We start from the raw sequence: 26,626 nt of genomic DNA, 5'->3' as shown, positions 1-26,626 counted from the left end.
TAACATCTTTAGAATAAGAAAAACAACATATCTTCCTTTTTGAACTCAAAATATTAACCATTACTTTTTGTGGTCATGAACAGAGGCCAAGTTTGCTGAGAATGCAACATCCAGGAAAAGTTTATTAAAGAAAACTCCATTGTGTAAACCATTCTTCCCTTCATTTCCTCTCCTCACCTCACCAAAGAGTAATTTTCAAAGCATCTAATAAAACTTAACTTATGTATTTAAGATGACCTATAGCATTTCCTGCACTGACATCAGTTGGTTTTGGGAGGAGACCTTGCTTTCAATTAGTTTCAAATGACATCATCAAATGACATAGGGCAAGCCCAGTTACAGTGTGGCTAGGCTACACAGACACTGTAATGTTGCCTCACCTCTGGAGAATCAAGCACCTTGCCAGAAGCCAGTTTCTCATCTTTAAGTGCCCTCTGGTGTTCACTGGTAGATTTGCATCCTTAAGTCATCTGTGCACAATAGTGGCCCGTCCAGTCTGAAGGCATGAATAATCCATAAGTATTACATTAAGGTTTCTAACTTATTTATTGGTAACTTTAAACTTCACCATCAAAAAAATTAAGTTACTGAGTGCTCAGAGTAAAGAAATGTTATTGCTATTGCATATGTCATTTTTCAGGGGAAGTCTACTTTTCTCCTGCCTTTCAAACAGCAGGATATAGAAGATACTCCAAAGGAGGTTTTTATTATAAGTCAAAAGATGTTTTAAAAAAGAATATTTTTAGGATTAGTCTCTAAATGCAACTTGGGAGAAAATCAGAGAAGAGCAACCCTCTCCAAAGTTAATCAAATAACAAATTCTTCAAAGCTTTAAAACATTAAGCACAAAATTTAAACAACATACTGTAACTTTATTAGATTTTTCTTACTGGCTGTTTGGACTCAACCAAAGCTTAGTGACCTATAACTACAGGGCCTTTAACATCTTTGAGGTGTCACCATACTTAATATGGAATTTGATTAGGTGGCACAAGACTAGTCAACCTGTCAACACAGAGCAACTGTTAATGTCACAGCTTTGGCCATTTACTGCTTTTTAAATAATTCGATCACAAAATATAAAGATATTTAGTCTATTTGAATGTTGTTACTGCTGTACAAGGTATTACTCAAAAAAAAAAAGCTTGCCAGGCCACGCCTACTTAATAACAGATACTAGCAGATGTCATGATGCAGGTAAGTCAAAATTCTGCTTTGCATTTAGAATGAGAAGGGTAGCAAGCCTATAAAAAATCATTTTCTCTTTGGCCCCATTCCTATACCTCCACACACACTCCCTCCTAAATGTGTCCCACTGTCCATTCATCTAATATCCTGATTATGACCCCGAGTGCTCTCCAAGTAAGAGGGGTATTTAGTGTTTTGCTCAGTGCAGAGGTGGTGTGCAAATGGGTGCATGAATGGACAAAGTGACAAAGCGAGGGAAGAAAGGAAACATTCCACAACCTTATTTAATAGAATGTTCTTCATGACACCTCTCGGGATGTAAACACAGCTTGGTGTATAGAAGTTCATTCTGATGATTAGAGACCTGTATGACTGAGTAAGGCAGTTTCTAGACCCCTCCCCCTAACCCCAACAGATTTTCCTAAAAGTCTGTGGGACAACTGAAGAGGAAGCATATTCATCCCTTTCCAAATGGAGACAATGGGACTCCTCTCGGAAGGTTATTTTACAGCACAGCCTCCTGAAAGTGGCAGCCTCCCCGCCAGCCATTTCAGCATGGCAGTTACAGCTGCACACTTTGGAAGCGGTCAGGTCTTGAGTCTGACGTCTGAAGAGCATTTCAGTCCACTTCCACTTCAGCAAGGGTGAGTGGTGTCTGGCAGCCCCACTGGTCAGGGTTCTAGCCTTTGATGACAGCAATTGGTCTCAGTTTAATGGCCTTCTTGCTGATTCCAGCATCATGGCAGGTATTTACCACATCTGTCACGTTCTTATAGGACTCAGGAGCCTGCAGGGAGGAATCACATATTGTAAATGTCTACTGAAAACAGACTCTTTCAAAGCACTAAACTTCACCTGTAATTAAAGATATGTCCGTTAAAATAATGCTGAGGTGATTTTTTTTTTTTTTTGCTACCAAATTAGCAAAGATTTGAAAAAAGAGAAAGCTCGATGTTGGTAAGTGGTACTGAGATAAAAGTGTCATCTTGTTTTACATTTTTTCTGTATTTCACAGAATTTCTCTAAAGAACATGTCTTACTTGTATAATTAGAAAAATCAGTAAATGTGATTAAATAAAACATACACACCAATACCTGACTGGAAGGAAATACACCAGACCACCATGTTGGTGGTAATTATCTTTTGGTGGTGAAATTATTGGCAGTTTTAATTTTCTTTCTTTATATATTTCTGCATTTTCCAAAATTTTTGGAACGAACATGTATTACCTCCACAATAAGGAAAAGTTATTAAATTCACATACAGTTGGCTCTCCTTAATTGTGGGTTCCACATCCATGGATTCAACCATGTATCCAAAGTAATTGGGGAAAAAAGAACCATGTTCAGTCTGTACTGAACATGTACCGACTTTTCCGTCATTATTCCGTACACAATACAGTACAACAACTATTTACATAACATTTACATTGTATTAGGTATTATAAGAAACTTAGAGATGATGTGAAATATACAGGAGGTTATATGCAAACACTATGCCATTTTATATGAGGAACATCTTGTGGATTTTGGTATATGCGGGAGGTCCTGGCACTAATCTCCCACAGATACTGAGGAACATCTGTATCTATATGTCTGTGTATACATGTGTGTATATATGTGTATATACACTTACACACAATTTATTTCTGTTTCTAGCAAGACTCCTGCCCTTTCTTCCCACATACACTCACTGTCTTGCCACCATGAGAACTAATCTCATCACATACCCCCCCTTTATCTCTATTCACATCAACACAAGCAGCTTAGGCTGCTCAGCATGTATTATTATTATTATTATTTTTTTTTTTTCTGATCGGTAAGGGGATCGCAACCCTTGGCATGGTGTCATCCGCACCATGCTCAGCCAGTGAGCGCACCGGCCATCCCTATACAGGATCTGAACCCGCTGCCTTGGTGCTACCAGCGCTACACTCTCCCAAGTGAGCCACGGGGCCAGCCCAAAGCATGTATTATTCTTAAGATGAGTGGAAAAATGAAGTTGTAAATTCCCATGGGGTTCTGCACATACCCTTTCTATCCCATTCCCATTCCCTTCCAGTTTCTAAAACTGTAGCCTCTGGAACTCCCTCCAGAGAGTCAAGTGCAAAATCCCCTCCTTCTTCCCTTCTTCTTACTAAAACATGGATCTCTACTGAGGATACCATTTTCACTGCCATCTTTCTGAAGTGGTAGCTGTTTTCTCTCCCAAACTGGGTCATGCCATTGGGCCCACAGGGGGACAGGTGTCCTTGCTCTTCATGGTTGTTTTCATTCTCCCTCCTTCCACCCAAAGCACTCCCAATTTGAATCTTGCAGTTGTCATATTATACCACCCATACCTCCAGTTGTAGGTCTGAATCACTCCCTAACGTTAGCTGAAGAACTCGAGCTCCTGGGTCACTGTCACTCTCTCCTGCTGTAATTCTGAATGATTTTATTATCCAGGGAGAGGGCCCTTTCAGTAACCTGTTGTCTTAGTTTCTTGATTTCTGCTCCTCCAGTGATTGCGGCTCTGCTTACCTCCACATTCACTTCAAGGACCATAGCCCAGAGCTTGTCGCTACCAAAGGTTAACACTCCTTCATAATCTCACTTTTAAGCATCCCAGTCTGGTGATCATGGCCTAGGTTTCCTGCTTACTGTCCTTTGGCAGCCCCCTTCCAACAATCCTTTAACTCCAACGGGACCTACAATCCCTTTGCAACACCCTCAACAACCTTGCTTCTCTTTCATGTGCTGTACTTGTGAACGTGGTGAAAGGTAACTCAACACCTATTTCAGGCCTGTACCTATACAGCTGAACGTACTTGGAAAAACACCCAATCACTAAATTTAGCTCAAGTGGGCCCTTGGTGCTGCCTGGCAACCACCCAAAATTTCACTGGGCCAATCACTCTCTCTCTCCTAGATGATTATTTCATACCATCTCCTGTATGCTCACTCTCAGTTGCTACCCTACTTTCTATTACACTGAAAAAAAACAGAAGCAACCAGAAGAGAATTCTCACAGACCCTCTCATTGTTATCTTCCTCACCTATCTGCACCTGTATCTTCTCCCCTTTTGTTAAGGATGAATTATCTGTGCTCCGAGCAGACCAACCCTGTCCACATGTACATCAGATCCCATCTTCCCTCATCAACTCAAGTACAGTACTGCAGTAATTTCCCCCCCTCTTTTCTGCACCATCAATTTCTCTTCTAGATTCTTCTCACCAGCATGCAAACACAATAGTCAGATCATGTCATTCTTGTGCTCAAAATCCTCCAATGTCTCTCCATTTTGCTCAGATAAAAATAAAAGTCCTTTTGCAAAGGAAAAAGAAAAAAAGAACCCACGTGACCTGACACCTCCTAGCTCTCTGACCTCATCTCCCTCTTTTTTGCTCTTGTCACACCTGGCCTCCTTGCTGTTTCTCAAACATTCCATGTATAACCTTGGTTCAGGGTTTTTCACTTGCTGTTTTTTCTGCCTGGAAAACTTACCTCCAGATTCCCATGTAGCCTGTTCCCTCACTCCCTTCATGTCTTTACTCAAATTTCACCTCAATAAAGTCTTTCCTGACCAATTAATTTAAAACTGCACCCCTCCCTACCTTTCCTTATCCCTTTTCTCTGCTTTGCTTTTACTTCAAAGCACTCACCTGGTTGTTAACGCTATACATTCTACTATTTGGTAAGTTCCACGAGAAAGGGATTTATGTTAGTTTTGTTCATTGCAGTATCCCTAGCACCTAGAACAGTACCTAATTATAGCAGATGTTTAATAATTATTAGCTAAATGAGTCAATGAAAAAATCATTTGTTACAAGTGAAAACCACCCTCCAAACAAAAAATCCAAATGTTAACAGTGGTTAAATCTGGCTGGTTGAACTCTAGATGTTTTCTGTTTTCTTTTTTGTATATTCCAGACCTTTTAAATTGTGTATTATTCTTAAGATCAGGGGAAAATTAATAGTTATTAAAAATAAGAATTTGTCATACCTTGACTCAGTAATTTTACTTTAGAAACTTCACTCTAATTATTAAAACATCTGGGAAAAAACTTCATGCAAGAAGATACTCATTACAATTTAATTTATAGCAGTAAAAATTTGGAAGCTACTTAAATGTCCACTGTGGGCAGAAACTAAGGTACTGATGGAGTTTGGATGTGTTGTCCTCACCAAAACTCATGTGGAAATCTGATCCCCAATGTGGCGGTGTTGGAAAGTGATTGAGTCATGGGGATGGATCCCTTGTGAATGCATTAGTGCTCTCCCTAGGTGGGGGAAGTAATGACTGAGTTTTTGCTCTATTAGTTCTCGTGAGAGCTGGTTGTTTACAGGACCCTGGAACCTCTTCTCTATTGCTTCCTCTTGCCATGTGATCTGCTTGTACCCACCGCTGGCTGCCATGAGTAGAAGCAGCCTGAGGCCCATGCCAGATGTAGCTGTCCCAGAATCATAAGCCGAATAAACTTCTTTTCCTTATAAATTACCCAGTCTCAGGTATTTCTGTTATAGCAACACAAAACAGACTAATACAGGTACTCAGTTGTTAGAATATTCACCAATGATTATAAAGTGACACGAACAATTTTATATTAATGTGCTAAATTTAAAAAATGACTGTAAGGGCCGGCCCGTGGCTCACTTGGGAGAGTGCGGTGCTGAGAACACCAAGGCCCCGGGTTCGGATCCCATATACGGATGGCCGGTTCGCTCGCTGGCTGAGCGTGGTGCTCACAACACCAAGTCAGGGGTTGAGATCCCCTTACCGGTCATCTTTTAAAAAAAAAAAAAAAAAAAAAAAAAATGACTGTAAAATGTTTGTAAGCTATAATTCTAAGTAGCTTTTAAAAAAGTATTTAGGGAAAAAATATGGCAGTAAGTATTCTAAAAAAGGAGGTAATAGTTGTGTTAGGACACTGAGTTTCTGGAAGACTATTTTTCTAGCCTGTACAGGGATCTGAACCCTTGACCTTGGTGTTATAACACCATGCTCTAACCAACTGAGCTAACTGGCCACCCTCTCTTAAATTTTTAAGAAAGGAGTTATATTGCTTCTAATTTAAATATGCACCCATGTGTACACATACATACAGATAATCTCAACAAAATCTTAGCTCCCCTGTGAATCAAACGAAACTATGTTTTTCTAAACATGTCCTTCACCCTTTCTGAATTTGCTTTCAAAATGCAATATCAGTACACAACTATGCAAAGGCAAGATTAAATTGAGTCAGCTCAAACTATTTTTAAAGCTTACAGAGACTATACAAATATGATAAAAACCATTTTTATGGACTTGGCTTGTACCCAATCTCCAAACAAAAGAGAAGACAATATAAAACTGAAATAAGATAAAGCAAAGAAGATTAACTGAAATTGAGGTCATTAAAAACAAGCAAGCAAGGAATTTCTGTTAGCAATACCAAAAATTGCTGTTTCTGTGCACTGGCATAAATCATAAATGGTTTTATGTTGAATACTTATCAAAATTTCACTTACCTCTTCCATAACCAGTTTGGGTGAGGCAACACGGATTGCAATTCCCATATCTGCCAATTTGTCTAAAACATCCTGGAAATCTAAATTACGTCGAGATTTTGCACGAGACAATGCACGCCCCTAGAAGAGGAAAGGAATAAATTTCTCTTTATAAATTCTGAGCTAAATTTTATGTTTGATCCCAGCAATTATTTAAAGCCTTAGGATTATAAGCGTTTTCCTTGATTTTTTTTTTCTTTTAACTAAAAGGGTTTAAAAAACAATCTTTTTCTACTTTATTAACCTTACTATATGCCTTTTGTTACAAACCTCATCATATCCCTTGGGAAAATAAATTTGTATCTACATAAAGATATGTGGATCAAAAGTCCACATATTTTCTAGTTGGTCCTAGGGTCTGTCATTCTGGTCATAATATGGAAGGCTGCATCCCAACCTTGAGGAGGTCACGAGGGCATCACATCTGACATGCTGTGCACATGACCTACTTATGGTGTCTGCTGTGAGTGTATGACTACCTGACTAGAATTGAGTCCCAATGATTGTTGTCTGCTTTGGTCATCATATCATGCCAAGTGTCTAGAAAAGTGACTGTACAAATTAAGTGTTTATTATACATGTGTTAAATAAACCCCAACCAGAACTTTTCTAGATATCTGAGTGGGCCTGGGGCCCCTCCTCTAGTACCCAGGGACCCCTGTTCTGTCTATATCAAGAGCGAAGACCAGATAGAAAAAAATCTCATATAAAAATGCAAAACAAAAAAGCATTTTGTATTTAAAGATTTAGTTTGTGTATTTCTATTTACTGTAAATCACTGATTCAATATAAATAAGTAAAACTTTAATTGTAAACAGTAGGTCTGTCATCACAAAAACTTTGTGCTCTTTGTGATTTAAAATGGTTTCTCAACCTCAAAACTATTGACATTTTGGATCAGATAATTCTGTGTTGTGGGGCTGTCCTGTGCACTGTAGGATGTCTAGCAGCATCCCTGACCTCTACCCACTAGATGCCAATAGCAACCCCCTCCTCTCCCCAACTGTGACAATCAAATATGCCTCCAGACATTGCCAATGTCCCTGAGGAGCAGGAGGTTCACCCTGGTTGAAAATCACTGGGTTAAAACCAGGAGTTGGGAGGCAGCTAGCAATGAGAAACAATCAGAGGAAAAAGTAGGGTTAAAATATATCCGTGAGGGTCTGTCCTATGAGAAGGTATTCTAGATAGTTCCTGTATTTCTCATTCCAACAGTGGCTAAGCACTCTGATAGCTTAGAATAGATTACAGTTTCTGGGCCAAATCTGGCCAACCACCTGTTTTTGTAAATAAAGTTTTATTGGAACACAGCAATTCCTATTTACATATTACTTACGGCTGCTTTCACACTAAAAGAGCACAGATAAATAGCTGGTAGACCATAGGGCCCTCAAAACCTAAAATATTTACTGTCTGGACCTTTAAGGAAACGTTTACTGACCTCTGGCTTAGAAGAGGCAATGTGCTGAAATGGGTTTGCAGATTACATATGGACTCTGACTTGCAAATAGGGCGTATCCCCTAAATCTTGAGTGGACACACCCAGTAGGAAGAAGCAAATTGAGCAAATAAAACCAGTCATCATTGAGATAAGCCGTGATGTAAATGTGCATCAGTTAAAGTTATATCACTTATACAGCTGGCTGGGTAGCTCATTTGGTTAGAGTGCAGCCTTGTAACACCAAGGTAGAGGGCTTGGATCCCCATACCAGCCAGCCACCAAAAAAAAAAAAAAAAAAAAAGTTATATCACTTATAAACTAGTTACAGCTAGTGTGACAGCTCCCTAGTCTGGATTATCTAGACTTGCAGAGATGAGTCCCTGCCTCTACCATGACCTCACTAAGGTAGAAATACTAGGTGATTTTGGTCAGTTCACAAAATAGTATACATGTGGGGAATAATTTAAAGCAGAAGATATGACAGACCCAAACTTCAACTTTGCTGATGCTTAATCAGGTACATTTACCTGTCAAAATGCAAAACAATAAACTGAAGAGAGCACTTCTAAGGAAGTTTCTGTTTTCCTTACCGCTCCATGACAGGTTGTCCCAAAGGTCTCAGTCATGCCCTGTTCAGTGCCAGTAAGAACATAACTACAGGTTCCCATGGTGCCACCAATGAGCACTGGTTGTCCAGTGAGCTGAGGATGTACACAAATCAAACACGTTAAAATTTTAAAAAGCATAAGCATTTTATACTTGGAAATTTAAATTTCCTCTTGCACTGCCGAATTGTGGGAGAAACCTGGGCCTCTAAACACAATGCTCTCACAACTATATTTAGACATTATTTTGATTCTTTGATAATTGGGAGGGGAGGGAATGGAAAGGGCATGAAAATGTGAGGACCAGGAAAGACTGAATGTAAGAGCAAAGCAAAATCCAAAAGTGTAGGGAAGTGTTACTAGAACCACCATCCTGGGCGAGGCACCTGCCCTTTCCTGGCATCAATTTCCTCATCTGTAAAATGAGAGGGCAGGCTAAGGGTCTTTCTAACTCTACCACAGACAGGCACCAAAAGGATAAGAGGGATGAAACAAACTGGGTTTAATCTTTATCCTGTCTTCCAATAATTCAAAGGCCTTAATTCATCTTAATGAAGTAAAATATACTTAATGCAGCACTTTTTAGACAGCATACTGCACACTGCAAGCACAAATGATTGGGGGAGAAGTCACTGTGTTTAGAGAATATTGGGAATCACTGTTCTCACCTGTGACATTACTTTCTTTTCACAATTGCTACTTTCCTATTTAAATGCAATCCCTATTTGGAACTATGTAAATCATGCCCCCACTGCTTAAAACCACAAATGCAGGGCTACGTACTTGGTAATCAACAGCAATGAGGGGATGGTGAGGAGGGAAAGCACGCGTGGATCCCTTCCTGTGAACTAACAGTGTCCGTTCTTTTCCATCCACTACATGCTGTTCTACTTTGGCAATATTGTGAGAAACATCATAGATCACATGCAGGTCCAAGTCATCAGGGGTTGTGTTGAAGACCTTCGCAAAAGCCTAAGAGAAAAAGCTTAAGTTAAAAGCAGCCAGAACCAGATCTTCAGAACTTATTTTACTGATTCAGCTAGTCTGTTCCTGAAGGGAGTGAAGGATTTAAAAGTTCAAAAAGAACAGTATTATTAAAAAAGGACAAAAACTGCCTTTTAGACCACATAGCAATTCAACTTCAATTCCAACTTTGATTGAAAAGCTGCCTGACTCCTTCTGATCCCACCCATCAGTACTGCTTCTTCCCCAGCCTTCTGACTCTTTGTGAATGGCACTTCTATTCTCTCTGCTGCTCAAGGCAAATTCTAGGAATAATTTTGGCTTCTGGTCTCTCATTCCTCATGTCTGACATTCTGCTGATTTACATAAATTTCCAAATCAAAACCCACAGGCTTTGATTTGACTGCATCAAGTTTCAAAGCGAATAACTTGGAACTGAAGAGCAACTTCAACTGTACCTGACGGGTTAAGAAGGTCATGGAAGAGCGGTTGACCCAGGCATAGTTCCCAGCCGCTGCCATTCCCTTCAGGTAGTCCTGACCCTCTGGGGAAGCGATTCGAGCACAGGCCAACTGACGGTCATTGACTATAATCTTGTCCCTCTTCATAGCCTTTTCCATAGCTACCAGTGCATCTGGAACAAGAGAGCAACAAGACCAAACCAGTTAGGTTTCCCTTAAATAAATAATTCAGATTTATTGCAAAAAGGTAGTAGGTTACATTCAAACTCATTCTACAAAAAACCAAGTGAAATACAACTTTCCTTTCAATGTGTTTCTGAATTCATCTATTTGCTCAGTCAGTATTTACTGAGAATCTTCTCTGTCAGAGCGCAGTGACACAAGCTATGTGGGATACAAAATCAACATCTGTGCCCTAGGAACTTGTAAGGAGAATGAGATGTGCACACAAATAGCAATAACATGGTCTTAGTTACTCCTCTCCCAATGTGTGAATGAAGAACAGAAATAGTATTTTTAAAAACCATGATGGCAGTAAAATGTAACTTTTAGTGCCTTAATATAAAAGAGCTGGAGACAAGTTGCCACATTTTTTGCTGGAAAATCAAATCCTTGACAAAGTACACAGAAGTACTCAACAGAATATTCTGAGTCAATGCTTCATATATCTATTTAGATTAAATAGTCTAAAGGGTCAGACTGGCACAAATTGTTAAATTCCACAGGATGAAATGTACATACAAGGCTGAACTATAACATGAGACATAAAGTTTATTTCCATGTGTCTATATTCCTTTCTGTATAATAAATCATTTCACATCCCCTACAAGTCATCCAAAGTGACCTAACTTTATTTCCTTGTCTCTTACTTTTGTTCATGCTACCTTTTTCTCATGAAAGTCTTTTCTGTGTAATTGTCTAAACTGCAAGGCCCATCTCCAACACTGTGTCCATAAAGCCATCTCTGAAATCTTTTTCCTAAACACATTATTTTGTCTCTCACAATATTTTATCAATTACTACCTTTTATCTTTATTTTTTTCTTTTAAAAGAATATGACCTCTTCTTCAGGAGACAATTTGAGGGCAAAGTACCTGCTTATTTCATCACTGAATCCACCATAACATGTAATCTTTCAGAGTAGGTTATCTAACAGATATTTGCTGAACAAATGCCTACTTCATAAAATTCACAGAAGTATTTTCTCACTCTTTCTTGGCCTGATAGTAATAGTAACCCATAAGAGTAAACACAATGATAACTGCAGCTAACGTTTACTGAGTACCTACTAAGTGTCAGCCACTGATTTAAGTGCTTTACATAAATATTTCATTAACCTCCCACGACAACACCATATGAAATAATTATTTGATCCACTTTGTTTTTTTTCAGATGAGAAAGTTAGGGCCCAGTGAAGTTATTTAATTTGTTGGATGTCACAAATTAGGAGAAACAGGATGAAAACCCATGCAGTATAGTTCTGCAGCTTTTTCTCTCAAACTCCTATCTGGTTCCTCATAACATGTACATTTTAGCACCAAGTCAAAAATTAGGTTTAGAATATACCTGTGGCTACTTGGTGGCCCAAGCCTCTGCTTCCACTGTGAATCATCACACACACCTGTCCCTTATGGTCGATGCCCATTTTCTTAGCAGCGTACTCATTGAAAATCTCATCCACAACCTGAATTTCTGCATAGTGGTTACCTGCTCCCAGGGTTCCCAGCTGCAAATGTAAGAATGTTGGATAAAATATAGCTTCTATTCTGGTGTTTAAAAAAAATCTATTTAAAAAGCAAATAGGTAAAAACAAGCCAACAACAACAAAATAACCATAATACTGTTTTATGTAACAAAAAAATTTCTAAGCCTTAGAGATTCTTCATTCATTTAAAACAATATTCTACACAACAAAAATAATGTAGACTAGCTCCTGAATGTTATTATATCATTATACGCTTGAGGTACACACATGCTAAAAGCTTCACAACCCCAAAAAACCTCAGGCCATTAAATAGCTCATGAAATATTTTAAAAATCTTAAACATCATGAAGGGAAGGATCAAATTTTGGAACAAATGCTGGTAAATGCTGACTCCTAGACAAGGTCCAAGTTCAAATGAATTCTGAAACATCAGAATATATCCCATACCTGGAGCTAATAGAAGATTCAGAGAACAAAAGAATGGCAGTGCTAGGAGAGTCTTTTGAGGCTGTCAAGTTTTAACTATTCCAATTTTCAACAAGAAAAGGAGACCCAGAGAGGCCCAAGAGTCTTGCCCAAGGTCACAGTGAACAGTGGCAAAGCAATCATAATTAGCTGTAAATTTCAAACATTCAGTATATTCTTATCTCATGGACACCATAAATTGACAAGGTATCTCTTTTCATCTTAAAGGCCAGAAAACTTTTGGTCAAATCTGTAGATTGTCCAAGTACATACATATGTAATTTTGACATATATTGTAGCTTTATACTCATATTCCATTTTTCTCACATCCACTTCTAATTCATGATATCTTATTTTATGAACATTTGCAAGCTCCTTATAGCTTTTTAGAATAAGAATGAAGAACAAATTTGTGTTCTTTTTGATATACCGTGAATAAACCTGAGGATGTTTGCTGTGTAAACGGAAGGTATAAATTTCCCCCCCAACAAAAACAAAATATGCAAAAGAAACCCCCCAAAACATGTTGCCTGTCCAAAGTGAGAGTACCTGAGGAAGACCTCTTTTTTTGGCCCTTGCAGAAACCTTATTGGGGTCAGCTTGCAGCATCCTTCCATATTCTTCACAGTGCTCCTTGTCTTCAGCCCAGGCATAGCCTTCTCTTAGGGACCAGTCCACACCCATCTCTAAAGCCTCCTCCAAGTCTCTGGATGAGTAATAAAAAGTGCTAGTCATTTCACAGCAAAGGCAGATCAAAACCTAAGGACGATATCTAAAAAGGGCAGAAGAAAACAACCCTATCTCTTGTAGACCAGGCCTTGTGCTAGATACAATATTTATGCTCTCAGCAACCCTAGTTTTTTGAGGAAAGCAGTCACATAAATAATTGTAATATAAAGTGGTAAATTCCTTATTAGACATGATTATAGTTCTACTTGACATTTAAATGGCCACTCATACTTTTCAACTCTTTTTTACATTAGATTTGCCTCTCTAATCCTGAATTCTATGAGGTGATTAAGCAGCCAAACAAACTTTATAACCTTAATCTACCACTAATTTTACCACTACCTGCCTTCATTAATAATTTATAAAAAATTATGGACAAATAATAAATGAAGGTATCCAATTTTCCTCAGGTGACACAGGTTAAATTTTAAGGTCTATTCCCACCTTCATAAAAGTACTGTGTGGCTTTACTGCACCTGCATCTTGAAGCTGAGATACATATACGTTAAAATAAAGCTTTAATCTTTATCCAAGGTCCAGCTGTCTCCAAAATACTACCAGGAAAGATCAGTTTTCTTTTTCTTTTTCTTTGGGCAGTTGGATCCAAACTCATGAGAGTTAACTGGCCAGCCCAAGACTAGGTTTCAATACTCCCTCCCCACTAACCCAAATAACAGTCCATTTCAAACAGTTATTTATTAGGAAGAAACTCTAATCTAAAATATTTGGAAAGATGTTTGGAATTTATTTTTATGTTCCACATATGCTTTTCAAAGTGGGGCTGCATGTCAGGGATCATGTGAAATCACAGAATAAGCATCTCCTAAGTATATGAATTTTACTTCAAGGTGTTTTTTTTTTGGTGGGAGGAATTATATAACAGGTAATAGCTAAAAACATTTTTACATTAACATACATACATATATTTGACTGGAATGCAAAATTCACATGAATTTTAAAGATAAAGCATAAGATGTCAAAGAAACATACTTAAGTACATTATTCTGCAATTGAAGTTCTCTGGAAAATTTAAAGTGCACTGCTTTACATGACTATGACAGTAGTCAGTGGCTATCCGAGAGGGAGTAACAATGTAGCCTTATATTTAATTCTCTACTTAGGTGAAGAACACACTTAGTGCTATCATTCAAAAGGTGGCCATGGATAAATAGGTTCACTGACAGAAGCCAGTGGGATACAGAATATAGCTTGAGAAGTCAAAGGACCTTTGGTTTGAATCCTGATATCACTTATTAAGCTTATTTACTATTACCTCTCTAAACCTCAGTTTCCTTTCTTGTAAATTAGGGATAATAGTAGGGTTATTATCTAGATAAAATGAAGATACACAGTGCCTTACACATAGGAAGTGCTCAATAAACATCAGTGGATATTATTCTATTACAAATACTACTCTATGTCAAAAGCTGTTAAAATGAACATCAGTTGACTAACGTCTCTAATAAATGGGCTGGGCCTCATGCTTAAAAAAATAATTCATTACTCTTTCCTGAAAGGGGACTGAACAATCTCTGTCTGTCATGTGTCCTACATTGGAAATGAAGCTGAGAGTCATGTGGTTTTTATTTCTCCCATTCCATTAGTTGGAAACTTGTGCTCTTACTTGGCATTCATCGGGATGACACCTTTTGATCCCACCCCAACAGGAATGTGGTCAAACATAGCTTGGGCAAGTTGCTCCTTCACAGGCTGAACATCACTTTCATCTAAATTGGTTCTTAGCAAGCGGACACCACAGTTGATGTCAAATCCGACACCACCTATAAAATACAGAAAAGTTAGTCAAATATTAGCAGAACCAGGTGGTTGAGCACTGTTACCTGTAGTTTCTCACCATTAAGATAGGGCTAAAAAGGATACCCATTCTTTTAAAGATAACTATGTTTTAAAGTAGCCAACAAAGTGATTCTCTGCTGAGTAAAGTCTGATGACAGTAAAATAATCTGAAGTATCCAAAGTACTTGTAGTACTTTATGGGCCAGGGAGGCAGTCATGAAAATGAGTAACATCTAAAATAGAGATCAAAATGTGAATAATGTGCCTCTTTTTTTCCCTTGATTACTCTTGCCAGGGGTTGATGAATTCTGTTTGTCTTTTCAAATAATCAACTTTTGGTTTTCTTGGTTCTTTCTCTTGAATACCTTTTCATTTCATTAGTTTTGCTCCTTACTTCCATCTTTCTACTTGTATTTCAGCATTTTTTCTTTCCTAATTTGAGCATTTAAGGCTATTTGTTTCCAGCCAAAGATGGCATTAACAATAACCCAAAATTTTTAGACATAAGTATTAATTTTAACCATCTCCCAGTTTTATTAATATTGACAAATAAAAATTATATATATTGGTGTACCATGTGATGATTTGATGTACATATAAACTGTGAAATGATTACCACAACCAAGCTAACAAACATATCCATCGCTTCACAGTTACCTTTCTTTTTCTGGTGAGCACACTTAAGATGTACTCTCTTAGCAAATTTCAAGTATACAACACATTATTATTAACTATAGTCGCCATGCTGTACATTAGATTCCAGAACTTATTCATCTCATGACTGAAATTTTCTATCCTTTGACCAACATTTCTGCAATTAATCCCCTCCCCAACAACCATTTTACTCTTTGTTTCTGAGTCCAACTTTTTTAGATTCCACAATATATAAGTGAGATCATGATGTATTTTTCTTTCTGTGTCCGGCTTATTTTACTCAGCACAATGTATTCCAGGTTTATCCATGTAGTAGCAAATGGCAGGATTTCCTTTTTTCCCCCTTCAATATTTAAAAATTGATCTCCTTCTTTTTTAGGGCTATATAAATTCCACTGTATATATACACCACATTTTCTTTACCATTCACCTGTTGATGGGCACTTAGATTGTTTCCATACCTTGGCTACCGTGAATAATGCTGCAAGGAACATGAAGGCATCTCTCTGAGATAATTATTTCAGTTCCTTTGGATATATACCCAGAAGTAGGACTGCTGGATCATATGGCAGTTCTATTTTTAATTTTATGAAGAATCTCCATACTGTTTTTCATAGTGGTTATACCAATATACATTCCCACTAGGAGTGTACAAGTGCTGTGGTTTGAATGTCCCTCCAAGCTCATGCTGGAATTTAACCCCCAATATAGTGGTGGAATGTGGGGACTTTAAGAGGTGACTGGATTGTGAGAACTGTGCCCTCATGAACGGACTGATCCATTCATGGAGTAATGGGTTGACAGTTTAATAGGCTGTCATGGTCATGGACTAGTGGCTTTATAAAGAGCACATGAAAGCGCTCCTGCCATCTTTCCCATGTGATTGGCTACATCACCATGGGACCCACCCAAAAGAAGGCCCTCGCCAAGTGTGCCCTCTGGACTGTGGACTTCCCAGCCTGCGAAACTGTAAAAAATAAATTTCATTTCTTTATAAATTACCCAGTTTCAAGTATTCTGTTATAACCGACAGAAAATGAATGAATAAGAGTTCTCTTTTCTCAACTTTTTCAATTTTTAGATATACGTATTTTTAATTAACATTAGTTAAAATTATTTTCTAATTTCTATTATTATTATTATTATTATTTTTTTTAAAAGATGACCAGTAAGGGGATCTTAACCCTTGACTTGGTGTTGGCAGCACCACGCTCAGCCAGTGAGCGAACCGGCCATCCGTATATGGGATCTGAACCCGGGGCCTTGGTGTTATCAGCACCGCACTCTCCCGAGTGAGCCACGGGCCGGCCCCTCTAATTTCTATTATGTTTTGTTTTGGATCCATGGGTTTTTTAAAAATCATGTTGCTTAATTTCCAAATATGTGAGTTTTTTTCTAGTTTGTTTAAAAAAAAATTTCTAACTTAATTCTACTGTGGTCAGGTAATATCCTTTAACCAGTGGTTCGTAAGTACAGTCCTGGGGTGACTCATTTTATATTAATGCTAACATATTATTTATTTGTTTTTACTCTTATTCTCTCATGAATGTACAGTGAGATTTTCCAAAGGCTCCATGACATGTGACAACATCTTTGCTCTGATGGATAATGAAATATGTACTTGTGTATTCTTGTGCTTGAAAAATTTTTTAGTTTTAATCTGTAATAAGGTAAACATTGATAAAAGCCTTTGAGATCAATGCTCAATAATTAAGAGTATAAGAGGATCCTGAGACCCAAAAGTTTGAAAACTATGGGTCTAAATGGTTTCAATGTTTTGAAATTTGAAAGCATATGGTCAATTTTGATAAAAACTGGGTGCACTTGAAAAAATGTATATTTTGTACTTCTTTGGTGCATCATAATGCATGTGCACACACAACCACACACATATCAGAGGTCAAGGTTATTAACTGGATCATTTAAATCATTTATATTCTTACTGATTGAAATTTGCCATTTCCTTAAGAGAAAAACAATGCTAAATGTTGGGCTCGCATATTTGGACCTTTTTCCTCTTCATCTGGATCTTTACCTCACAAATTCATACTGCTTTAGTAGCTTTCCTGTGGCTTCAAACTTTTTTTTTTTTTTTTTAATTTTATCCAGCCTTTCTCATTATTTTCAGCAGGAGATTGGTCTGAAATAACCTGGTCCACCACTGCCAGAGGCAGAACTCTCAAGATATCATTTAAACTTTCATTTTTTATGTAGACTTTCTGAAAGCAAAGATATTACTTCTGGTATGGAATGTCTTCAGTGAAAGCACCTCATAACCACAGCAGAAAAGAGGTACACAACTAGAGGGGAATAGCAATGATGATGATGGGAGCAAACACTTATTAAGTACTTCTGTGTGCTTAGCAGTGGGCTAAGTATTTTACACAGCTGAACTCATTGAATTCTCATAATAATGCAATATTGTAAGTAACAATATTAGACCCAAATTGCCTATGAGATAATGGAGTCACAAAGATATAAAATCTGCCAGAGAAAATTTTCAGTATGTTTTTGTAGCCAGTGTCTGAATAGTGTTTGGCATTTGGTAGGAGCCTTCAAAATTTTTCAAGAAATAATATGCCTTGATATTTTTTCCTTGCCCCCTCTGCTTGATATTTTAATGATCTCTGAGTATCCACAATCAATTCTCTTAGTAAATGTGATGGGAAAAAAAAAACAAACCTCAGTAGAATAAGATGAGACTGAGTTATGCACACAAAGAGAAGCAGTGCTCTGTTTCAGAAAGGCTATGATTCACAGGTAGAAACTACACACCTAACAGCAGACATGCACAGTGACCTTACCTGGGGATACCACTGCTTCGGGGTCATTCATGTCAAAGGCCGCCATATTCCCAATAGCAAACCCATAGCCTGAATGGACATCAGGAAGGCCAATAGATCTCTGAAAGAAAATTAGAAAATGAATACAGCTGTCTCAACCTGGCACTCGGGTTGCCTGATGGACCTGATACTGATTCTCAAATAGGCTGCAGGTGTCAAGCCTTCCCAAAATAAAGATTCTATCTTTACAAAATCTTCTGTATTGGTGCAAAATAGGTGTAAGAATGCCTAATCACAAAACTAAGTACAGTGAGAAAAAACCTTTTTATAAACTTTTACTGTTAGCTAAGGAAACCAAAAACAGAAAAGCTTCAGTATAACATGATATAAAAGGATCACATACTAACTTTAATGTGTTATTACATTTTAAAGATGATCAGCAGACATTGACAACTTGTGGTTGTGTCAGGTTAAGAAGAGGGAAATATTCAATTTATATCGGTCATTAGAATTTAGGTAATTACTGACAAATGCAATCCATTTGACGGTATAAATACTGTGTACTTTCTACATCTGGGGCGTAGGAAAAGACCCTGACCCAGGAATAATGCAGGTCAAACATGGTAAGAATATATGAAGACACCTAGACACATGAATTCTTTAAATGCACAAGCCACACCATTTCATCCCACTCACCTCCTGTGTACCCAGCATTGTAACTGGCAAAAAGAAGACCTCAAAAAATGTCTGTTGAGGGCTGGCCCCGTGGCGCACTCGGGAGAGTGCAGCGCTTGGGAGCGCAGCGGCGCTCCCGCCGCGGGTTCGGATCCTATATAGGAATGGCCGGTGTGCTCACTGGCTGAGCGCGGTGCGGGCAATGCCAAGCCAAGGGTTGCGATCCCCTTACCGGTCACAAAAAAGACCAAAAAAAAAAAAAAAAAAAAAAAGTCTGTTGAATGGATCCATTTTCAACATCTACCTCTCATGGTGGAATGTGAATGTCAGATAGTGGTGGGGCCCCACACAGTTCTATCATTAAGTTTCAGCCCTGTTATTGCCACCACCCTTCTTTTCCAATCATGTCCAGAATAGCTATGCTGTCCTCTCTCTGTCCCCTCAGTCCTAACCCCACACTTCTTTCCATTCCTTCTCCAACTATCCTCTTGATAGGGCCACAGTGAAACCTACGATGGCGGTGCACTGATCCAGCAATAATGATATTACTATGACAAAGACACAAGAAAACATAAAAACTACTTCAAAGATTCTCAGACACTTAAGGATTCTAGCCAAAGGCAATCAGAAACTGAGATGCTATCAAGACTCAATTATTTCTTTAGGTCCATGGTAATTTGTAGATGTTCAAAGGTCACTGTCTAAGTGACACCACTATCATGCATGACCATTCATCCATTCAACAAACAAATGTAAATGATTAAAGCTCTGAACTCTGACTCACGTGAACAATCCCAGGCAGGGCTGCCACATTGCCAATCTGTTTCATGGCTGGCAGGAAGCCACCAACACCTGAAGACAAAAATTCAGTATTAGAAAAAAGGACACATTTGATTTTTAGAATTATATTCATGTTTCTAGACTGCATTACATGAAGGGGTAGTGGTTATGGCTACTAAAACAACAAAGCATAGAAGGATGTTTGAGATGTGAGTGAGAAGGGAGCTACTTTAAGAAGGAAGAACACACACAAGAAAGATAGTAAGGGCAAGTGGACTAGTTACAAACATTCTGTCAGTGTTCTGTGTATACCATGAGAAGGCTGCTTGCAAAGGTACTGGGAGACATAAGATATAACTATCAAATTTTATACTGTCAATATAAAAATAGTATTCTTTCAAGAGTCCACATTACTTATGAGAAAAAAATCAACACTGGTTTTATTCTAAATGACAAAGAAGGGCAACATGAAAGAAGTAGGAAAACACTGGATTGAGAGTCGGGATATGGGGTTCTAGTCCCAACTCTGTCACTTGGTAGCTGTGTCATTTTAGACAAGCAAGCATATCCTGGTGGGAGAGGAAGGGCATTAGTTTGCTGATCTAAAAAATAAAAGGACAACCAGGCACACTGAGCCAGCGCTTCAGGGCCCACCCAGGCACCTGAGGCATGGAGAAGGGGACTGGACCTCTCTCCCACAACCAGACACACCACGCCAGCACCCTGGGCATGGAGAAGGGGACCGGACCACCCTCCCACAACCAGGCACACTGAGCCAGCGCCTTGGGGCCCACCCAGGGACCCGGGGTATGGAGTCAGGGACCAGACCATCCTCCCACAACCAGGCACAACATGCCAGCACCTCGGAGCCCACCCAGGGACCCAGGACATGGAAAACGGGACCAGTCCTCCCTCCCACAACCAGGCACAACATGCCAGCACCTCAGAGCCCACCCAGGGACCCGGGGCATGGAGAAGGGGACTGGACCTCTTTCCCACAACCAGGCACACTGCACTAGTGCCTCAGGGCCTGCCCGGGGACCTGAGGCATGGAGAAGGGGACCAAACACACCCCACAACCAGGCACACTGCCAGTGCCAAGGAGCTTGCCAAAAACAGCACCTCCACGTGGGTGGCCCACCACAGTCACCACGATAACCATGGCTGCTACAAAAGCGGCTAGACGGCACAGCCACCACGCAGACGGTCTGCCAACCACTGGAGTGCATTCACACAAGAAGAGTCACCAGCAGAGACAAAGAAAAGAAGAGGATGTCTCTTTCCACAAAACCCATTTCAGAGTGACAGAAGAAGCATCTGTTCTATGATAATATTGGGGGACCTGATCACATCTCTCAGCATTGGACAGATGATCTAGGCAACAAGTTAACAGAGTAACCATTATTCTTTCAGAAGGAGAGAAGAAATCTAGGGCAATTAGAGGAGGGAGGGAGAGGGAATGGGGGAAAGGGAGAGGTTGGACAAGGGTCATAAAGAATAATTATGATTTGTAACAATATATATGCTAGTAATACTGATTTAATCAACATATCTCAATGTTCAACCCCAAAAATATGTATAATCGATTTTGATTCAATAAATAAAATAAATTTAAAAGCAAAAAATAAGTTAACTCTATATAAAGGTATGTACATAATTAATTCTATGAACATGGTGGCCTAACTACCATGGTTTTCTTACAATTAGAACTAGCAGAATGAATAATCTTATCTTTAGGAATTCTAAATTGTGGGTATATTCATACTATGACATTAAAATGGCATTACTAAAAAATAAAATAAAAATAAAATAAAAACGAAATAAAAGGACTAAAACTAGATAATTTCTTTTCTACCATCACCATTAGAGTATTATCTTAGAGCTTTATACATTCATCTCTAAACCTCATTGCAGGTCTGCAAAATAGGTATAATACGTCCTGTTTTATACATGAGATAATGAAGCTCAGGAAGGCTAATTAGTGAACAGGTTAAGAACTGGCTTTGGAATCAGACACTTTTGGATACGAATTCTGGCTCTGTCACCAAGAAGTTGTGTGGCCCGGGGCAAATTAAAATTATTTAACTTCACTGAGCTCTAACTTACACATCTGTAAAATGGAGATGATAATATCTTCCTTTCAGAGTTACTTCAAGTATTACATGAGATAATCTATGTAAAACACCAAGTAAAATGCCTGGCACATAGTAAGTGGATGATAAATGGTAGCTGTTGCTTTTATTGTTCAAGATTAGCTGAGAAACAAACCAGGTACATCCAGCTCCAAATCCTTTCTACATGGCCAAGTGACTAACAGTGTGATCACAAACAAGTAAGTTTTTTGGTCCCATTTCACATCATGATCATTCCTTGACAGTATTTTAAAATTATAGTTATTTGAATTATTTTTTACAGGCCACAGGGAAGGCACCACTTGTACTACCACAAGTGAAACTCTAATGTACTTACCACCACCTCGACAAGCATTCCTTAATTCCTCAAACATTAATTTCTCCAGAGCATCATTCACATAGAAAACTCCTTCAACCTGGTACCAAAGAAAAGGAAAAACAATGATTGAGTGTGGAATATACTAAAAAGCATATGTACTTCACAGGGCCTGCTTTTCCAAAGTCTTGCAGTTTCAAATACTGACCTCGTGGAGGACTGGAAATTTTCCTCAGGCTATAAGTCTCTGGTGTAAGATAAAGATTTGTGGCACAGCAAGGTTGCTGGCTCAAAGACAGATGAGTTACTGATTGATATCTAAGTTGCTGGAAAACTGCTAGAGGGAGAAGGAATGTTTGCTAAGATCAAGCTTTTGTTGATAGGACCACTTAATTGCCTTACTGGAATGCCATCTGGCTTGTTTCACTGAAAGTTACCAGCCTATATTGTTAAACTATAACCCCACCTATGTTCTCTTCCTTTAACTTCCTGGTCTGGAAAATAAATGCAGGAAGAGAACCCTAATTCGTGGTTAACTTCCCAAGGAAGGGTTACCTCTCACTGGAGGGTCCCAGGGAAGTTAACCACTTTGGGCCTTCTCACTGCTCAGAAGAGATGGGCTTTGAGTAATCCTTTGCATCTCCGTCACCCAGGGGAAGTGGGGTAACGAATCTGTGGGGGGCGAAGCAACACAAAGCAACAACTGAGCACATGTACAGGAAGTATAGACACTGGATAGAATACACTGCATTCAATATTTATTCTGCTTTACTCTTTATAAAAAAGACTTTCACATTACCTTAAGCAGCAGAAAATTTACTATCAAAGACTATGAGATAGTCCCATCTTTAAATATACCTTAAAAATGTATTTTCAATGTTCGCAAATTGCTTTGTTTATTCTCCTACTCTCAAAGCCACAGTTAAGAATTCAACGACCATTTTTTTTGTGATTAAAAAAAAGACTTCCAACTATACTCTCACAAAGGCCAAATGTCTCAGTACTCTCATGCTTCTAACACATAATGAATTTTTTTAAAAAAACAGATGAATCAAAAACTCAAATTCTAAACATAAAATGCAGTCCTCTGACCTCAGTATATTTTTTCCTTAAGACAACAGCAAATTACACTTTATTGTAGCCTATATTGATTTACTTATCTATACTTAGGTAAATACTAAAAAAATGTAACATGTAGCTACATAGCTGTGTGCTCAGTTCTATGATCTATATAATTTTAAGATAAAGAAGCTTGACAAAAGAGGCACATAAAAGGCGATTGAAGATATAATTAGGTCACACCAAAGTCCAGACCATTTTTATCAAAATTTTATCAGTATTTTATCAAATATTACAAAGGAGCTGCCCAATAATGAAGAACCAAAGATTTAACATTTACTTATCTGGACAAGTAAATTCATTTCTTTTATCAGAAAGATGACGTAATTATCACTGCAAGGAATAACAATTAATACCAGTTGACGGAAAATGTTTCCAGGCCAAAGACCTCCAGCTTTTGTGAGAGCATTTTCTGAGGGTCACATTTATTAACTCACCAAACATTAGCTGAAGACTTACTATGTGTGAAGCACTATAGTGGGCACTAGGGGAGATACAAAGAATATGGAAAGATGTTGCTTTTGAGGAGCTTATAGTCTAGGATGCAGCCCAGACAAGAAAATTAAGAGTGCAATGAGGCACGTGCTACAATAGACATACACGGTGCTATGGAAGAATCTGATGAAGTGGCTCAACAGTTTAGGGAGCCAGGGAGGCTTCACAGAGGTCTGGGTTGAGCTGGCTCTTTAAAGATAAGAGATGTCACTGGAGCAGCAGAACACAAAGATGACACCAAGATGGGAGGAGAGTGTTTTTAGGAAACAAAGAGAAATTTTTAGTGCAGCGTGTGGAATTTAGTGGAGGAATGGAGATTAAGTAAGAGAAATAGGATAGTTATCAGTGTGAAATTCACTGCTCTCATGAGGATGGGAACACAATTCAGGTTTAGCATACAGGTCAGTAATGTTTTAAGAATAATATATTAAGATTTCAAGTCTCCATTCCCAAAGAAGGGGTGGTGGTAAAGTGTTGTATAAATAGTTAAACCAGAATTGCCTAGCAAAATTAGACTTGCTCCTAGATAGAATTAGCAGTAGTGTGTGCATCAAAAGTTGAGCCAGAATTGCTGGCAGGCAGTGAAAGCCTACCTTATTTATCCTCTTAAGATGATCATGTCATGGTCTTTTAAAAAATTTTCTACTCTTTCCTTCACGGTACCAGATTCCATACAAAAAAACTGGCCAAACAGGAAACCACCGTTTTATCACTGTGGGCTTTTTCTCTCCTCTGTGTCTAGCTAAGTGATTTGCTGATAGGGGACACCCAATAAGCTTTGATATTGAATAAAAGACTGGAGTAGCTATCAGGAACTTTTTACCAAGGCAAGGGATTGTAAACCTTTAGTGCGTTTGCATAGCACCTTAAGGGATTTCTAAAGCTATTAAACAACACATCCACTGAAACCTCACAAATGTTTTCTTTCTTCGCTTGAACGGGAGGTATGAGCACAAATGGCCATGAAGCCCAAGAGATATAGAGAGCCCAGGCCTTCAAACTGTCTGATCTTGGGCTTCCAAGTCTCCATCTGGGAAACATCATCCTGTCAGAGGAAAAAGAAGTGAACTGAACATCAAGTCCCGCCTGAGTTTCTTACTAGGCGGACAGAGGAAGCTGTGTCACCGACTGATCCTCAAGGTCCTTCTTTGAAGTGAAAATTAAAAACCACCCCTGCCCTGTTAATCTTCCACACTGTTTCAAGGAACAAAGTCATTTCATTAAAAACCACCATGCAGTAGTGAATGCTAAAAGCTTGGTTCAGCGAATATAGGTTTGCAGGCGTCACATAAATAACTAGCGTGACTCAGAGGAACTGAGTTCCAGTCCCAGCAACTTTACCAGGGGCTGACTGTGCCACCCTGGAAAAAACCACTGCAGCCTCTTAGGACCAGGACCATGACACATCTCACCGCGCGTTCATGAGCCTTCCGTGTGAAAACGCTTTGTCGACGCCAATTTCGTATTTACTTTGATTCCCTTGACATACCTCGCTTGGCTCGTCCTCGTGGTTTGGGGCCCTAGAAGCGCTGCGTGGTAAAGGAGGGGAAGAGGGAAACCCTGCAGGGGACGGGGGACAGTGGCTTCCCCAGCGCTCGGGAGAGGTCGGGAGGGCGCGGAAGAGCCGGGCCGGCCAGGGAGACGCCGCGGACCCCGAGCTGGGAAGGCCCCGCCACCGGGTCCTGCTCCCCCGCCTCACCTGCATGTTGGGCACGAAGCCCTTCTTGATCCTCCAGCAGTTTTTATTGATCTTTTCCAAGAACTGCAGCTCATCATTATAGCTGCGACTCATGGCGGCGACAACGGTGGCGAAAAATCCCGGGTCTGCTGTGAAGAGCAGCTGCCGCGCTGTACCGTTTATCGGAGTCCCGCCTTTTAGGGCTCAACGCGCAGGCGCGGCCGGCTCCGCGGCGGGGCGGGCGACGGCAAGCGCAGAGGCTCGAAACTCTTCGCGCCAATCTCGTTAAGTTAGACTGCCCTCTAGTGTTTATCTTTTCGGATCTCTATTAGTCGATCTCTTGGCTACAGCCAAACTACATCCAGTAGTTTTTAGTACGATCTAGTTACCTTTCGTTTTGCAAGTGCTTTCAGCAGCTCGTGAAAACACCTTGAGTCTAGGTCAGGTCCAACTGCTCTAGAGAACATCTACATCAGCTTGGCGTTTACCTACCAGCAGTGAAGAAAAAGATATGCCTGCAGCTAAGATAAACGTGTTTGAATAAATAGCACACCTGAAAATTTGTAATGTTTCAGAATGAATTTGTGAGTACACACCAAATAACTTTTCTGTCGGAAAAGAGCATCCCAAAGAATGAAACATGACAGTTGATCATTTATTCTAGCCACACTTAAGGGGCATCTATTATGGCCAAACATGTTACAAAGACCAGTAAATTGCAGTCACTGTGGATGGCTGGGCCTTCCCAGTTTTTGATGATTAAGTGCTCTGTGATCATGCTTTTATACACAATGTCTCTTGTTCACAGTGATGAGTGAGATTTCAGTGATTTCATTTTCTAGTCCTGCTTTGTGTAAAAAACAGCAACTTTGCAATCAGAGAGACTTGGATGCTATTTCTATCTGTGCCACTTACTAGCTTTGTGTGATTAATCCCTCTTAACCTCTGTTTCCTCATCTATAAAATAGGACCATAATTATTCATAGAGCGGTTGCGAAGATGAAATGAAATGACACTCGGGGGGTAATTGGCACCGGTCTCGGCACATGGTAAGCACTATGTAAACAGCTCTTTCATTTTCCCACTAGACCGTAAGCACTGCGAAAG

General features: G+C 39.3%; 1 protein-coding gene across 1 annotated transcript; it reads right to left on the bottom strand.

The window, feature by feature from the left end:
• Positions 1–25,704, bottom strand: RTCB (RNA 2',3'-cyclic phosphate and 5'-OH ligase). The gene is made up of 12 exons (XM_063075216.1): positions 25,541–25,704; positions 22,249–22,327; positions 19,784–19,851; positions 18,346–18,445; positions 14,715–14,871; positions 12,911–13,067; positions 11,758–11,917; positions 10,189–10,364; positions 9,551–9,739; positions 8,753–8,863; positions 6,683–6,802; positions 1–1,975 (listed from the first exon to the last, which is right to left on the bottom strand). Exons 1-12 carry the CDS (start codon positions 25,631–25,633, stop codon positions 1,868–1,870), a joined length of 1,518 nt encoding a protein of 505 aa, XP_062931286.1. The 5' UTR covers positions 25,634–25,704; the 3' UTR covers positions 1–1,867.
• Between the last annotated feature and the right edge of the window lie 922 nt (positions 25,705–26,626).

Source organism: Cynocephalus volans, chromosome 12 (genome assembly GCF_027409185.1).
Source record: "Cynocephalus volans isolate mCynVol1 chromosome 12, mCynVol1.pri, whole genome shotgun sequence".
Classification (NCBI taxonomy): domain Eukaryota; kingdom Metazoa; phylum Chordata; class Mammalia; order Dermoptera; family Cynocephalidae; genus Cynocephalus; species Cynocephalus volans.
Note: the sequence above shows the minus strand (reverse complement) of the source record. Positions and strands in the feature narration are given on the sequence as shown.

What these genes read in the sequence shown, in the direction of transcription:
- RTCB (XM_063075216.1), bottom strand. Translation starts at nt 25,633, where the DNA reads ATGAGTCGCAGCTATAATGATGAGCTGCAGTTCTTGGAAAAGATCAAT. An exon ending in CGAAGCAGTGGTATCCCCAG is followed by an intron (nt 14,872 to 18,345) that starts GTAAGGTCACTG and finishes TGTATTTTATAG; the next exon opens with GTGGTGTCGGATTTGACATC. An exon ending in TCATTGCTGTTGATTACCAA is followed by an intron (nt 8,864 to 9,550) that starts GTACGTAGCCCT and finishes GTACATCCTCAG; the next exon opens with CTCACTGGACAACCAGTGCT.